Genomic DNA, 13856 nt, shown 5'->3' on the forward strand with positions numbered 1-13856 from the left:
TGATTTTCAAAAATTGTTCGCAATTTCACAAAAAAGAGAGTGATAGTATATCTGGGTGATGCAACAAAATGTGGTCATGGCCGTTGGAGATTATGATTTTTTTCTCCCGTTGCAACACACGGCCCGTTTTGCTGTGAGGTGTTAAAGTCCCAAAAATATTTTACAGTTTGAAATCAAAATCAAAGGCACCTTTAATCTCCTAGAGAAAGAGATTATCCCGTCATCGTCCTGGAGACTGTATGCTCCCGTGAGCCACCAATCAACACCCTCGACCAGGTGAATGTGACTTAAGGAAAACCCCAAGGACAAGAGGATATGACTACGCGTACCACACGATGAGGAGTGTCGCACAACTTAGTTAAAAATAACCTTCAATTTGGTTTCCTGGAAGCATATAATAGTAGCATTGGAAGATTATATGACTTGAAAGATAGCCATGCGCCGAGACAGAGAATTGAGGACCCACACATTCCACGCTAGCAGCTTGGTCGGTGTAGAAGTCATCGAAATGTCTAGCACCAAATCCAGCAACGCTGAGTATCAATGTCACTGCTGCAACCACAGGTGATAGCCCCAAGAGCAGGAGGACAATCAGCTCCTAGCCATAGAATGCTACGATTGTGGTGAAGTGCAAGGACTCAATGTCTAGGAGAAGAGGGAGATATAATCCTACAACACTTTGTCTCCGATGGTCTCACCTTGGTGCACTAGGTTTAGGCAATAGATTAGCATGCGATGTTCTTTGCTGATCGACGATCCTCGTGTTGTTCCTAGGTAGCAAGTCCACGAGCTACTAGTTACCACACAATAGGCCTCCTTAAGATTGGATCGAGGTCTTGGTGAAATGCCGCCACCCTAGAAACGGGCGATGACCTGGAAGGGGTGGGTGTACGCGTTCTTCTCGAGGACCCCATCGGCTAGTTTAAACATGGCTCACAGAGAGGCAACCATCACAACCGATCCCACGGTTGGAGACCCCACTTTTGAAGTTATCAACTCCTGGGAGGGCCCACCAAAAGACAATATGGAGATTGGATTTGCCGACTCAAAGTTCATCCTATAGGCCCCACAGTTGTCAGCACCAAAGCCGCATCCACGCCCCCTAGTCAGAGGTAGAGAGCAACGGCAACAAAGGCTAGAGGAGCTTCTCGCGAGTAATTAGGCTTGGGTCAATGATCCAAGATACACATGAAGATGTACACACCAAGTCCTCTCGGCTGGTCATATCGATATGTACGAAGTCACTCCATGGTGCATGATGAGCCAAGGATGGACTCTGCCATGGCGCCACTCCAAGCCAGCGGTGGAATTCCCTCTAACCACAATAACACACGAAAGAGCATTGTCCTACCTTTTTCGGCAGTGAGAATCTCAACGTGAAGCCATCTCTGTCAAGAGTTTACTCATCCAGAACCACGCCTCAGGACACCTTTGTTGGAGACACCATGAGTAACTATCGAGAAAGCCACGTTCCCAATGCCGCCCAACATTGGAGCACCACTACCCCGACTTGCTTGAAGGAGACTCAATGCCTGTCACAGGGAACCACAACTATCAAGATCCACCATAGGACACTTTTGCATCTCGTGTCGCCGAGCGATGGACGATACATGTGTCCTCCTAGGGCAAGAGGGAAGGATCACCCGAGGAAGGCTATGGCACTGCCTGCATGGGAACGAGAACTGATGACTTGGACGGTGGAGGGACATGCGCGGAGATTACTAGACAATGTTGAGTAGCCTCCTGAACCATAGTCCTGAGAGGGATCACGTGGCGTGGTGGGACAGCGGTCAAGGGGGCACCAAAACCGTCCACGCCAACTGGCAAGCTGGCTCCTCATGGCGCGTAGGAGCAACGATGGCCGAGCACTTTCTCACTGGAGACACAAAGGCTGACACCCCAAGGGACATGCGATCTGGGCTACGGGCATGATGCAGCAGACACGTTGTCCCCCTCAAAGGGGTGTGGGGGCGGTTGCACTCGTAGGTCGTGTGCCTAGGACCGCCACAACAAAGACACTTCGTCCCCCTAGTGCACTCTTCAACGAAGTGATCTTTCTCCAAGCGGTTGAAGGGTTGAAGCACATGCCTTCTAGGTCTTGTGGGAGCTCTGACCGGATGAACATGGAGGGGAGGGTGGCCTGCTATCGGCGGGAACAACTCTGATTAAGGTGGTTACACTTCGTCTACAAGGGGTCTCCATCGGCCGCATGAACCAGAGGCAACGTGTCTGGACAAACCACACTGAAGCAAGGCAAGCCGACGATGCTTGCACCTCCACGGTCACCAAATGCATATAGGTGGCAGACCGTCAGAAAGCCCACATGCAACCTTGACTTAGGAGCTAAAAGCCAATGAGCCACTGTGGAGGAGCTCGAACTCATGCGCATCCACATTGGGGTGCCGGGGGCTGCGTACCAGACAACATCTCATGTGCTAGGGTGGGAAGGGGGCAAAGTTGGTGGAAGTCGCGGCCGAAATGCTCGACAGCGGTAGAAATGGGTGTCCACCGCTGCTGGAGTAGCCGATAGCGGAGGATGAAAGAGCTCTTAAACTATTGAACTAAATGCAATTGAGCCCCTATGATATGTTTAGATCTTGGGATTAAAGGTTTAGCTTAACTATACATTTGCATGCTTTGGTGACTTTTTGAGAACTAAATCAAGGGGTGCTTCAGTACACATATAGTGATGAATCGAGTCATTGTACATAAATAATATGGCTGAGAGTACTAGCACACACAAGGCATTATTTAGAAGACAACAAGGCACACATGTTTATTTTCCCCACATAATGTATCAACTAGATTTATTTGCTCTCCACTAGGATCAAACCTATGTCAGCACAAAGATGCACTATTCTCAAGATGTTGGTTCTGTCTATTTGTTTCTTACAATGTTTCTAGTTATTTACAGACATGGAGATCACTCCAAATATCTATGCTAGATTTGTGAACTTTACATGAAAAATATGAAAAAATATAAGTAATATTATGTATTTTGGTTGAACCCTTTGATCCCTTGTAGCTTCAAAAGTTCTTCACAGCCTTCCATTATTATTATTATTATTATTATTATTATTATTATTATTATTATTATTATTATTATTATTATTAAGACTCTTCTATTATCTACTCAAGGGTGTATAGGTTTGATATGACTCTCACCTTGAACCAGAAACAAATCTAGTTTGATATCATTGATGAATATGAAATAACATAGTTATGTTCTTTTCATGCCCAATTTTCTAATCTGATTTCCTACAACTGTAGCTTGGTGTATTGAAGTATACAAGATATGGGATGCTAAAAAAGGCATTCGAGGCTTTTGGTGATCTCAGGGATGATGAGGAACTTGGGACAGTTGATTGGATTACTGTGAAGAGATATATCACATGTTTGAGTAACTTGGAAGATGTACGAGCACATCCTCATGATGTTCCTGACAAAGATGATCACACACATACCATGAATTTGTTGGATACTCGAGTGCGGCTTTTGAATGGTATGCAATTTAGTTGCCTGATAACATGCTGATTAAATTTGATGTTTGGTTGATTGCTCCCCTTCCCTTTGTTTTAAAAGCTAACCATGCATTATTAATGGATGAGAGAACAAGCGAATTTTAATATATGTGAGGGAGTGGAGGATAGATAAAGATTAGATCTAGATGGGTTAATTAGTTAGGTAGCCATCTAAATCTACACCTAGTCCTAATTAATTTTTTAGATTTAGAAATAAGAGGTGATCTAGGTGAGAGGGAGAGTTGGAGCAAAGAACAAGGTGAGGAGCAAGAAAGTGAAGGAGAGGAGGAGGAAAGGAGAGGGCTCACATGTGTTCGCTGAGCCCACTTCGATTATTTAAGTAGAGCTATTAATGGCTTGCCTCATAGTGAGCACACAACTAATAAGCAACATACTAACTAGTGGTGTGCCATCAAAGGAGAGTACAGCTGGACCCATGCATATGTTACTAGTGGCGTGTGCCGCAAAGTGACACGCCACTAGTATAAGGCTTACTGGTGACGTGCCGACAAAAGGCCCCACAACCAGGAATTGGGGTTCAGAAGCTGGCCCGACACCAGTTACTAGTGGCGTTCCTGTTACGCCACGAGTATTCCTCGTAGCAGTGGTGTGCTCCAAGTACCACTATTAACTTATGCCAGGACGGACTGCTGGGTACCACTTACTAGTGGCGTGCAATTTTGTCGGCTCGTGACAGTGATGCTTAATTAGCGGCATGTGCACATCCGAACATGCCACTCGTATTTTGTGCAGATACCAATGGCGTGGCACTTCTGAGGTGCGCTACTAATGTATAGTTCCTCTATAAGGGTTTCTACACCAGTGTGAGGTGCTTTGGACCTGTGGTAAACCACTAACTTTTTTAGTAGGTTAGATGTGCAATTCAGGAGTTCCAAGGAGCTAGATGGCAAATTTTAAAGACCTACAGTATATCTTATTACATATATAAAATGTTATGTATCAATTTTTGCCATCAATATCCTATCGAATATCTTGCGGTAGCAAGCACCCACAATTTTACCATACGTTTTGCCACACACACACACACGCACACACACACACACACACAATGTTACTGTACATGATTGTAACTAAACTGTAGGCTCTCGTTTAGTTCTGGCTTGGTCATACTTTTGGTACATATTCTCTGCATGAATTGGAATTTGGATTTTATTCGGGCCAACACATCACTCTTTTTTATGTGGAACATATTTCATTAGCTATGTTAGGGACTTTTGGTATATATGAGTTTTGCGTATCTTATTAACATTCTGTATCCTTCTGTTTGCCTTTTTTTTGTTCTTGAGTTATTACTTAATATTTCGTCATTGATTTTACTTATCTTGAAATAGGTACGAGTATATGCAATTTCATACTACTACATCTGTTTCATTGTATCTATCTATGGTCCACCAATGAGGCACTAAATCTTAAAGTTCATGAGAAGTCTATGCACTCACAACTGTTCAACGACTTCCACTGCATTTAAGTAGGGTCGCCAGTGAAAATATTGCTATAACTACACGGTTATTTACTCAGTGTATAAAAGATCACAAAACCACACTCATAAAAGATTTTGAAACAGATAATTTTGAGGCCATGTACAATTATAGAGAATGGAGGGAGTAAACATGATTAGTTTAAAAAGATTACAGCAAATATTTCTGTCAGGTGTGCAAGCCGCCTACTGGGGAATGCTTGAAGAGGGACGAATAACTCAATCTACAACAACTATTTTAATGAGATCTGTTGACGAAGCTAAGGATCTTGTTTCTAGTCAACCATTATGCGATTGGACGGTGTTGCGGTCCAATGTACAATTCTCAAATTACTATAGCTTCCTTCAAATGAGCAGGTTGCCACAAAGGCTTATCACATACTTCACAATAGAAAGATTGGAGCTAGGATGTTACACATGTGCGGCATTTCTCCATGCTCATAAAACTGCAAGGAGACAACTACATGATTTTCTCGGTAATATCCTTGACACTCTTTAAATGTTGTCCTGTGCTAGTTTTATACTATTTGTTTGGCCTATAAAGTCCTGAAAAATGTACAGACAAAATTCTATCTCAGTAGTTGGTGCCTATATGAGGAATGTTATGTGTGAGAGTGTGCGGACATATTCTTGGCGTAGGTGTCAGCTGTTGTAGTTCATATAAGTGGGAAGAGAGAGTGGAGGGATTGCTTTCCTGTAGAATCAGTCAGTTACGGCATTTAGTGCTCAGACATGTGAGGTGTTGAGATAGTGTGATATATCTTTCATCGCAAAATTACCTGGTATAGCAACTTCAAAATGTTTTGAGCTTATCAAGGTCGAATCCTGAACGACATTATTTTGTAACTACCATGAAAATGCTGTCTGAAGTCCCATTTTCACACGGTTTGGTGGATACTGTCGATAAAGATCCTAATCCACTTCACCATTTTAATATTTTTATATTCTTCTTCTTCTTCAGGTGAAAGTGAAATTGCAAGAATTGTGATCGATGAAAGTACTGTTGCAGGGGAGGAAGCAAAAAAGTTTCTAGAAGATCTTCGTGTTGCATTCCCTCAGGTTGTGGTTACAATGTTCTTCTATCATTTCACTCAAATTATTATGGGCTCATTAATCATTAGCCTCTCCAAATCTTGATAAATTCGTTCAACTAGCAATCTCCTGCAAAACTTGATGATGAAAGCACACTGTCTGAACTAAAATGGGACCAGTTCGCCTTGGGCAGCTCCCTGATTTGTGGGGCTGTACAATTTTCGGGTTTCTTTTCTTGGTCTTTGTAGTATTTTATATTTTTGTTTTCCCTGTTGTTGCCTTTTGTTATTTGTTTGGCTGCAAGACCTTCACACTGTTGGGTGTTTCTTCTAATACAAAATAATGCGCACTTAGGTGTGTGTTTGAGAGCAAAAGTTTGGGAGTAGTTCGGATTTTAGACACACATGTACACAGATTCTTGCATGACATTGAAAGGTTGGGTGGCTATAAATGGTTAGATATAGAGTTCGGAATGGAGGGATTTGGCAATCATTTTTGAGGAATTGTCCCTTCTTTTGCAAAATTGATGCTGCAACGGGGGAAGATGAAGATCAAGAGGAACCAGACGATGTGCCCGATGATGATCTCCGCCGGGTCATTGTTGATGCAAGGGAAAAGTCCGAAAGTGAAAAGGAGAAGCTGAAGTTCGATCGCATGTTAGAGGATCACAAAAAAGGGTTGTACCCCAATTGCGAAGATGGCAACACAAAGCTCGGTACCGTACTGGAATTGCTGCAGTGGAAGGCAGAGAATGCTGTGCCTGACAAAGGATTTGAGAAGCTATTGAAAATATTGAAGAAGAAGCTTCGAAAGGACAACGAATTACCCAACAGTACGTACGCAGCAAAGAAGGTCGCATGCCCTCTAGGATTGGAGGTGGAGAAGATACATGCATGCCCTAATGACTGCATCCTCTACCGCGGTGCGTACAAGGATTTGAATGCATGCCCGGTATGCGGTGCATTGCGGTATAAGATCAGACGAGATGACCCTCGTGATGTTGAGGGCGAGCCCCGCAGGAAGAGGGTTCCTGCGAAGGTGATGTGGTATGCTCCTATAATACCACGGTTGAAACGACTGTTCAGAAACGAAGAGCATGCCAAGTTGATGCGATGGCACAGTGAGTACCGTAAGAAAGACGGGAAGTTGAGAGCACCCCTGACGGGTCACAGTGGAGAAAAATCGAGATAAAGTACTGGGCTCAGTTTGCAGGTGACCCAAGGAATGTATGGTTTGGTTTAAGCGCGGATGGCATTAATCCTTTTGGGGAGCAGAGCAGCAATCACAGCACCTGGCCCGTGAATCTATGCATGTATAACCTTCCTCCTTGGATGTGCATGAAGCGGACGTTCATTATGATGCCAATTCTCATCCAAGACCCTAAGCAACCCGACAACGACATTGATGTGTACCTAAGGACATTAGTTGAAGAACTTTTATAGTTGTGAAATGGAAACAGTGTACATGCGTGGGATGAGCACAAAAAGGTGGAATTTAACCTGCATGCGTTGTTGTTTGTAACCATCAACGATTGGCCCGCTCTCAGTAACCTTTCAGGACAGACAAACAAGGGATACCACGCATTCACGCACTGTTTAGCTGACACCGAAAGTATATACTTGGACAGATGCAGGAAGAATGTGTACCTGGGCCATCGTCGATTTCTCCCGACCAACCATCAATGTCGAAAGAAAGGCAAGCATTTCAAAGGCGAGGCAGAGCACCGGAAGAAGCCCGCCATGAGTACCGGTGATCACGTACTTGATATGGTCTCTGATTTACACGTAATATTTGGAAAGGGTCCCGGCGGACTAGCTGTTCCGAATGACGCTGAGGGACGCACACCCATGTGGAAGAAGAAATCTATATTTTAGGACCTACCCTACTAGAAAGAGCTAGAGGTACGTTCTGCAATCGATGTGATGCATGTGACGAAGAACCTTTGCGTGAACCTGTTAGGCTTCTTGGGCGTGTATGGGAAGACAAAAGATACAACTGAGGCACGGGAGGACCTGCAATGTTTGCACGAAAAAGACGGCATGCCTCCAAAGCAGTATGAAGGTCATGCCAGCTACGCTCTTACCAAAGAAGAGAAGGAATTTTTTTTGAATGCCTGCTCAGTATGAAGGTCCCGACTGGCTTCTCGTCGAATATAAAGGGAATAATAAATATTCCAGAGAAAAAGTTTCAGAACCTAAAGTCTCATGACTGCCACGTGATTATGAAGCAACTGCTTCCGGTTGCATTGAGGGGGCTTTTACCGAAAAACGTCCGGTTAGCCATTGTGAAGCTATGTGCATTCCTCAATGCAATCTCTCAGAGGGTGATCGATCCAGAAATCATACCAAGGCTAAGGAGTGATGTGGCGCAATGTCTTGTCAGTTTCGATCTGGTGTTCCCACCATCCTTCTTCAATATCATGACGCACGTCCTAGTTCATCTAGTCGACGAGATTGTCATTCTAGGCCCCGTATTTCTACACAATATGTTCCCCTTTGAGAGGTTCATGGGAGTCCTAAAGAAATATGTCCATAACCGTGCTAGGCCAGAAGGAAGCATCTCCATGGGCCATCAAACAGAGGATGTCATTGGGTTTTGTGTTGACTTCATTCCTAGCCTTAAGAAGATAGGTCTCCCTAAATCGCGGTATGATGGGAGACTGAGTGGAAAAGGCACGCTAGGAGCGAACTCAATAATATGCAGGGACGGGCATTCTTGGTCTCAAGCACACTACACAGTTCTACAGAACTCTACTTTGGTGACCACGTATGTCGATGAACACAAGAACAGTCTGCGCTCCAAACACCCGGAGCAGTGTGACGATTGGATTACATGTGAACACATCATGACTTTCAGTAGTTGGTTGGAAACACGTCTCAGAGGTGATAACACTATTTGTGATGAGCTGTACTTGTTGTCCAGGGGACCATCTTCGACTGTATTGACTTACAAAGGATATGAGATAAATGAGAATACATTTTACACGATCGCCCAAGATTAAAAGAGCACCAACCAAAACAGCGGTGTCTGCTTTGATGCAGCAACCGAGAGGGGAAAGGACACATATTATGGTTACATAGTGGACATATGGGAACTTGACTATAGACATGATTTTAAGGTCCCTTTGTTTAAGTGCAAATGGGTCAATTTGTCAGGAGGCGGGGTACAGGTAGACCCACAGTACGGAATGACAACAGTGGATCTGAACAATCTTGGGCACACTGACGAACCGTTCCTCCTAGCCAATGATGTGGCACAGGTTATCTATGTGAAGGACATGTCTACCAAACCGAGAAAAAGAAAAGATAAGGAAGCGAATACATCATACGATGAGCCAAAGCGCCACATAGTTTTTTCAGGAAAAAGGGACATCGTGGGAGTGGAGGGGAAGACAGACATGTCCGAAGATTATGAAACGTTTCATGAAATTCCTTCCTTCAAAGTCAAGGCTGACCCAAGCATCCTGATAAACGATGAAGATTATCCATGGTTACGGCGCAATAAGCAAGCACACAAGCGAAGAAAAAGTGAAGACTTTCTCTCCACAACTATTATGATGATACCATGCCAACTTTCAACCTTTTCCTAGTTCATTTGAAATGCATGTTGTAACAGACGAGTTTCTGTATGAAACCCTGATATCTCGGAACAGATTGTCCGTTTTGTTGAAATGCTTTGAATGTTTTGTTGAAATGCTTTGAATGTTGCATTTTATAAATCTCTAGTATTATTGAAACTAAAATTATATAGAATTTATGCAACTAAAATTATCACAATATTTTCTATACAAAACATTAAAAGCAAAAAGAATTTTATTGATGATGTGGCTTATAGCTCAATAATAATCAGTAAATGTTTTCAATTTCAGGGTCTTATAGCTCAAAATAATCAGTAAATGCATGAAAAATAACAAATGAAGTCAGAAAGGGTTGAAAATTGATGATGTGGCTTTGAATGGTGTATTTTGAACGCACAAAAAGTCAGGAGTTCACATAATTTTCATAAAGAACTTTTTTGTTACAAACTTTAATAGCAAAAAGAATTATCATAAAATAAATTAAATAAGTAATTAGAAACAAAATAATATAAACTTTAATAAAATATATAAGTAGAAACAAAATAAAATAAAATAAACTTTAATAATATAAATAAAATTTATAAAACTAAAATTATCAAAGTATTTTCTGTTCAAAACATTATAAGCAACCTCTAGTATTATTGAAACTAAAATTACATATAAAATTGATGCAACTAAAATTATCAAAGTATTTTCTGTTCAAAATCATTAAAAGCAAAAAGAATTTTCATAAAGGACTTTTTTTGTTAGAAAATTTAATAGCAAAATTACATAATAAGTAAGTAATTAGAAACAAAATAAAATAAAATAAATAAGTTTTTTGTTGTAAGTAGAAACAAAACAAAATAAATAAAGCAAAAAAGAAAACAAAAAACAGGGGAAAAATAAAAATATGCCACCTACTGGGCCTCCACGGCCTGAATACGACTAGAAATCCATCCATGGGCCAGGATTCAGGCCTGCAGAAGGCCCAGTAGGCCCATCGGGCATACAGTGACAATTAGGCCCGAAAGCCTTCAATGGAGAGGAGATCGAGAGGGGTGCGGCAGTGGGGCTTATAAACCACTGCGCGCCCCTCTCAGCTAGCGAGGTGGGACTAAACATTTGGGCACGGGCATAACGAGGCCTTTGGTCCCGGTTGATGCCACCAACCGGGACTAAAGGGGGGCATTGGAACCGTTTCGTAGCACCAACCGGGACTAAATGGGGCATTGGTCCCGGTTCGTGGCACCAACCGGGACTAAATGGGGCATTGGTCCCGGTTGTTGCCACGAACCGGAACCAATGCTCTAGGTATATAAGCTTGGCTTGTGAAAATTTCACAACCAGTTGCCCCCCGCCCTCCGTCGCCCCCGAGCCGGCCCCCGTCGCCGCCGTCGTCGCCCTCCGCCCCCCGCTGCCGTCGCCCTCCTCCGCCCCCGAGCCGGCCCCCATCACCGTCGTCGTCGCCCTCCGCCCCCGCCGCCGTCACCCTCCGCCGCCCCCGCCGTCGCCCTACGCCCCCCGCTGTCGCCCTCCGCCCCCCGTCGTCGCCCTCCACCGCCCCCGCCCCGCCCGCCCCCCGTCGCCGTCGTCGTCGCCTTCCGCGCCCCCGCCGCCGTCGCCCTCGCCTGCCGCCCCCCCCCTCCCCCCCCCCCCCCCCCCCCCCCCCACCGCCCCCCCCCCCCCCCCCCGCCCTCCGCCCCCCATCGCCGTCGTTGTCGCCCTCAGTGCCCCCCGCCGCCGTCGCCCTCGCCGGCCGCCCCCCGATGTGAGCCCCCCCTTTTTTTCATATATATATATTTATTAATTTTTTATTTAGATTAATGTTAGTAGATATCGATTTTAGTTTAGTGCATTTTAGGTTAGTGTAGATGAAAAAGTAAAATAAGGAAAAGGAAGAAAAGATGAAGAAGGAAAGAAGGAAGAAGAAGAAAAAAAGAAGCATGAGAGGAAGGAGGAGAAGAAGAAGGAGAAGAAGAGGAGAGGAAGAAGAGGAAAAAATAGTATATTCTATTTTTTCTTCTTCTCCTCTATTCCTTTCTTCTTCTCCTCTTTTTTATTCTTTTTTCCTTTGATCTTCTCCTCTATTAATCCTTTCTTCTTCTCCTCTTTTTTTCTTCTTCCGGACACCGCGGAGGTGGTTAATTAGTAGTTGAACTAGTTAAACTAGTTTACTTACAGTAAATGCTTAATTAGTAGTTGAACTAGTTGATTTAATAAAACTACTTTATTTATAGTAAGTGCTTAATTAATTAGTAGTTTAACTAGTTGATTTAATAAAACTACTTTATTTTACTATATATAGAAGTAGTTTATTTTTAGTAAGTACTACTTTATTCTATTTATAGTAAGTGCTTAGTAGTTGAACTTCTTGATTTAATAAAACTAGTTTATTTTACTATAGAAGTAGTTTATTTTTAGCAAGAAAATTAATAGAACTAGTTTATTTTTTTAGTTAAAGCAATTATTTCCGCATCGACGTCGACGATGCCTATCCCGCATCCTCGTCGTCGACTCGGCGGAGGAGGCCGGCTTGATCAGAGGGGCCATGTCCGGGACTGGGCTCCGCCTGGATGGTTTTGGGATGTGCTACCTTCCGGGGGGCGTAGGTTGGTGAGGAGCCATCCCGTCATTGACCCGATCCTTGTTTGGTGGCGGTCGCGTGGGCCAGTGACGGTGCCGAGGCTTCCGGACACCGCGGAGGTGGTACGTCACCGTGTCAGCGAAGAGGACGAGCACGTCCGTCGCTACATGGTTGTGCTGGAGGGCAGGTTCGACAATACCTGGCAGGTTCTTCAGGGATCTCACTGGAGCGATCCTGTGATGGTTCCTTCTCTTTGGGTGTCCACCGCCCGTGCCGATACCCGTCGGGCGCTATGGTTCTAGCTGTACTAGCGATGTTATATGTATGATAGTATTCGAGGTGTATTAGTGATAATATTTGACGATGTACAGACGCAAGAGATGATGTAGTTTTTCTTATAATTGAATGCATCCTAATTTGAATACTACTTTATTTTGCGATTTGATTTTGCTTATTGAATGCTCAAATTGGAAAACTACTCCTACTTTGAATGCTAAAATTGGAGAGCACTATGCAAGGCGTATGCATATGATTAGTTGATAGCTTATAGGGTTTTTGTTTTCGCAGAAATCTAGGAGCCCCCCTCCATCATCCCCGCCATCGTCCCCGTCACCGACCCCCTCCGACCTCGAGGTGAGACCAGCCAAATCCTTTTTTAGAAAGATAATTAAACGATATTTTGGGTTGACTTTAAGTCTGTCGAGTCTCCACCATATATGAGAGGACGAAGAAGCCCGACTGTTGTCGTGGGGGTCGTTTCTCCTTCTTCTCCGGGTGTTAGACCTTTGTTACGCACCAGGGGAAGAAGGAGTAATGACCATCACCGACGGTCGCAAATGTCAGAGAGGAATCAGTGAGGGAGAGTTCCACCACACACACACACACACACACACACACACACACACACACATATATATATATATATATATATATATATATATATGAGAGGACGAAGAATCCCGACTGTTGTCGTGGGGGTCGTTTCTCCTTCTTCTCTGGGTGCTAGACCTTTGTTATGCACTAGGGCAAGAAGGAGTAACGACCATCACCGACGGTCGCAAATGTCAGAGAGGAATCAGTGAGGGAGAGTTCCACCATATATATAGTAGAGGACGAAGAATCCCGACTGTTGTCGTGGGGGTCGCTTCTCCTTCGTTCCTGTGTGCTAGACATTTTGGTGTAATGCACTCGGGGACAAAGTGAGGAGCGGCCATCACCGAGAGTCGAATATATACACCACATGAGCTAAGAGTTTTCAAGAAAAGACTCGATAGACCGATAGTCAACCCATGATGAATAATAATGATCTAATTTAGTTTTTGTAGTACATATATTTAATTGTACAAGTTTAATTTTTGAATTATGAACGTAGGAAATGTCGTCATCAGACGACGAAAGTCTCCTGGGGGAGTGCAGCTGGTGCCACGACGATCGAGGTCTCTGCGACAGGCCTCACCTGGACGATGATTGGCGCTTCAGCATTAAGCTCGAGGAGACCTTCGATGTTGAAACGGTACGCAACGACGACAAGTGTTTTTTCGTAATTAAGCATGACTACAACTATTTCAACGTGTAATTTTCATCTTTTACAATTCGAGTAGCTTATCCCATGCCATGCAAGGCGCTATGTCTTGGAGAGGATGGGTTTTAAAGACCATGAAA

General features: G+C 43.9%; 1 protein-coding gene across 1 annotated transcript; it reads left to right on the forward strand.

The window, feature by feature from the left end:
- Positions 1 to 3266: 3266 nt before the first annotated feature.
- On the forward strand, positions 3267 to 6334 carry LOC125526672 (sodium/hydrogen exchanger 8-like). The gene is made up of 3 exons (XM_048691312.1): positions 3267 to 3502; positions 5193 to 5495; positions 5981 to 6334. The coding sequence occupies exons 1-3, from the start codon at positions 3301 to 3303 to the stop codon at positions 6154 to 6156; spliced, it is 681 nt and encodes a 226-aa protein (XP_048547269.1). The 5' UTR covers positions 3267 to 3300; the 3' UTR covers positions 6157 to 6334.
- Positions 6335 to 13856: the final 7522 nt, after the last annotated feature.

The sequence above is a fragment of the Triticum urartu genome, unplaced genomic scaffold, assembly GCF_003073215.2.
Source record: "Triticum urartu cultivar G1812 unplaced genomic scaffold, Tu2.1 TuUngrouped_contig_1347, whole genome shotgun sequence".
Lineage (NCBI taxonomy): Eukaryota > Viridiplantae > Streptophyta > Magnoliopsida > Poales > Poaceae > Triticum > Triticum urartu.

Coding starts and splice junctions, on each gene's coding strand:
- LOC125526672 (XM_048691312.1), top strand. CDS start 3,301: ATGCTAAAAAAGGCATTCGAGGCTTTTGGTGATCTCAGGGATGATGAG. Junction 3,503..5,192: donor TCGAGTGCGGCTTTTGAATG/GTATGCAATTTA, acceptor TATTTCTGTCAG/GTGTGCAAGCCGCCTACTGG. Junction 5,496..5,980: donor ACAACTACATGATTTTCTCG/GTAATATCCTTG, acceptor CTTCTTCTTCAG/GTGAAAGTGAAATTGCAAGA.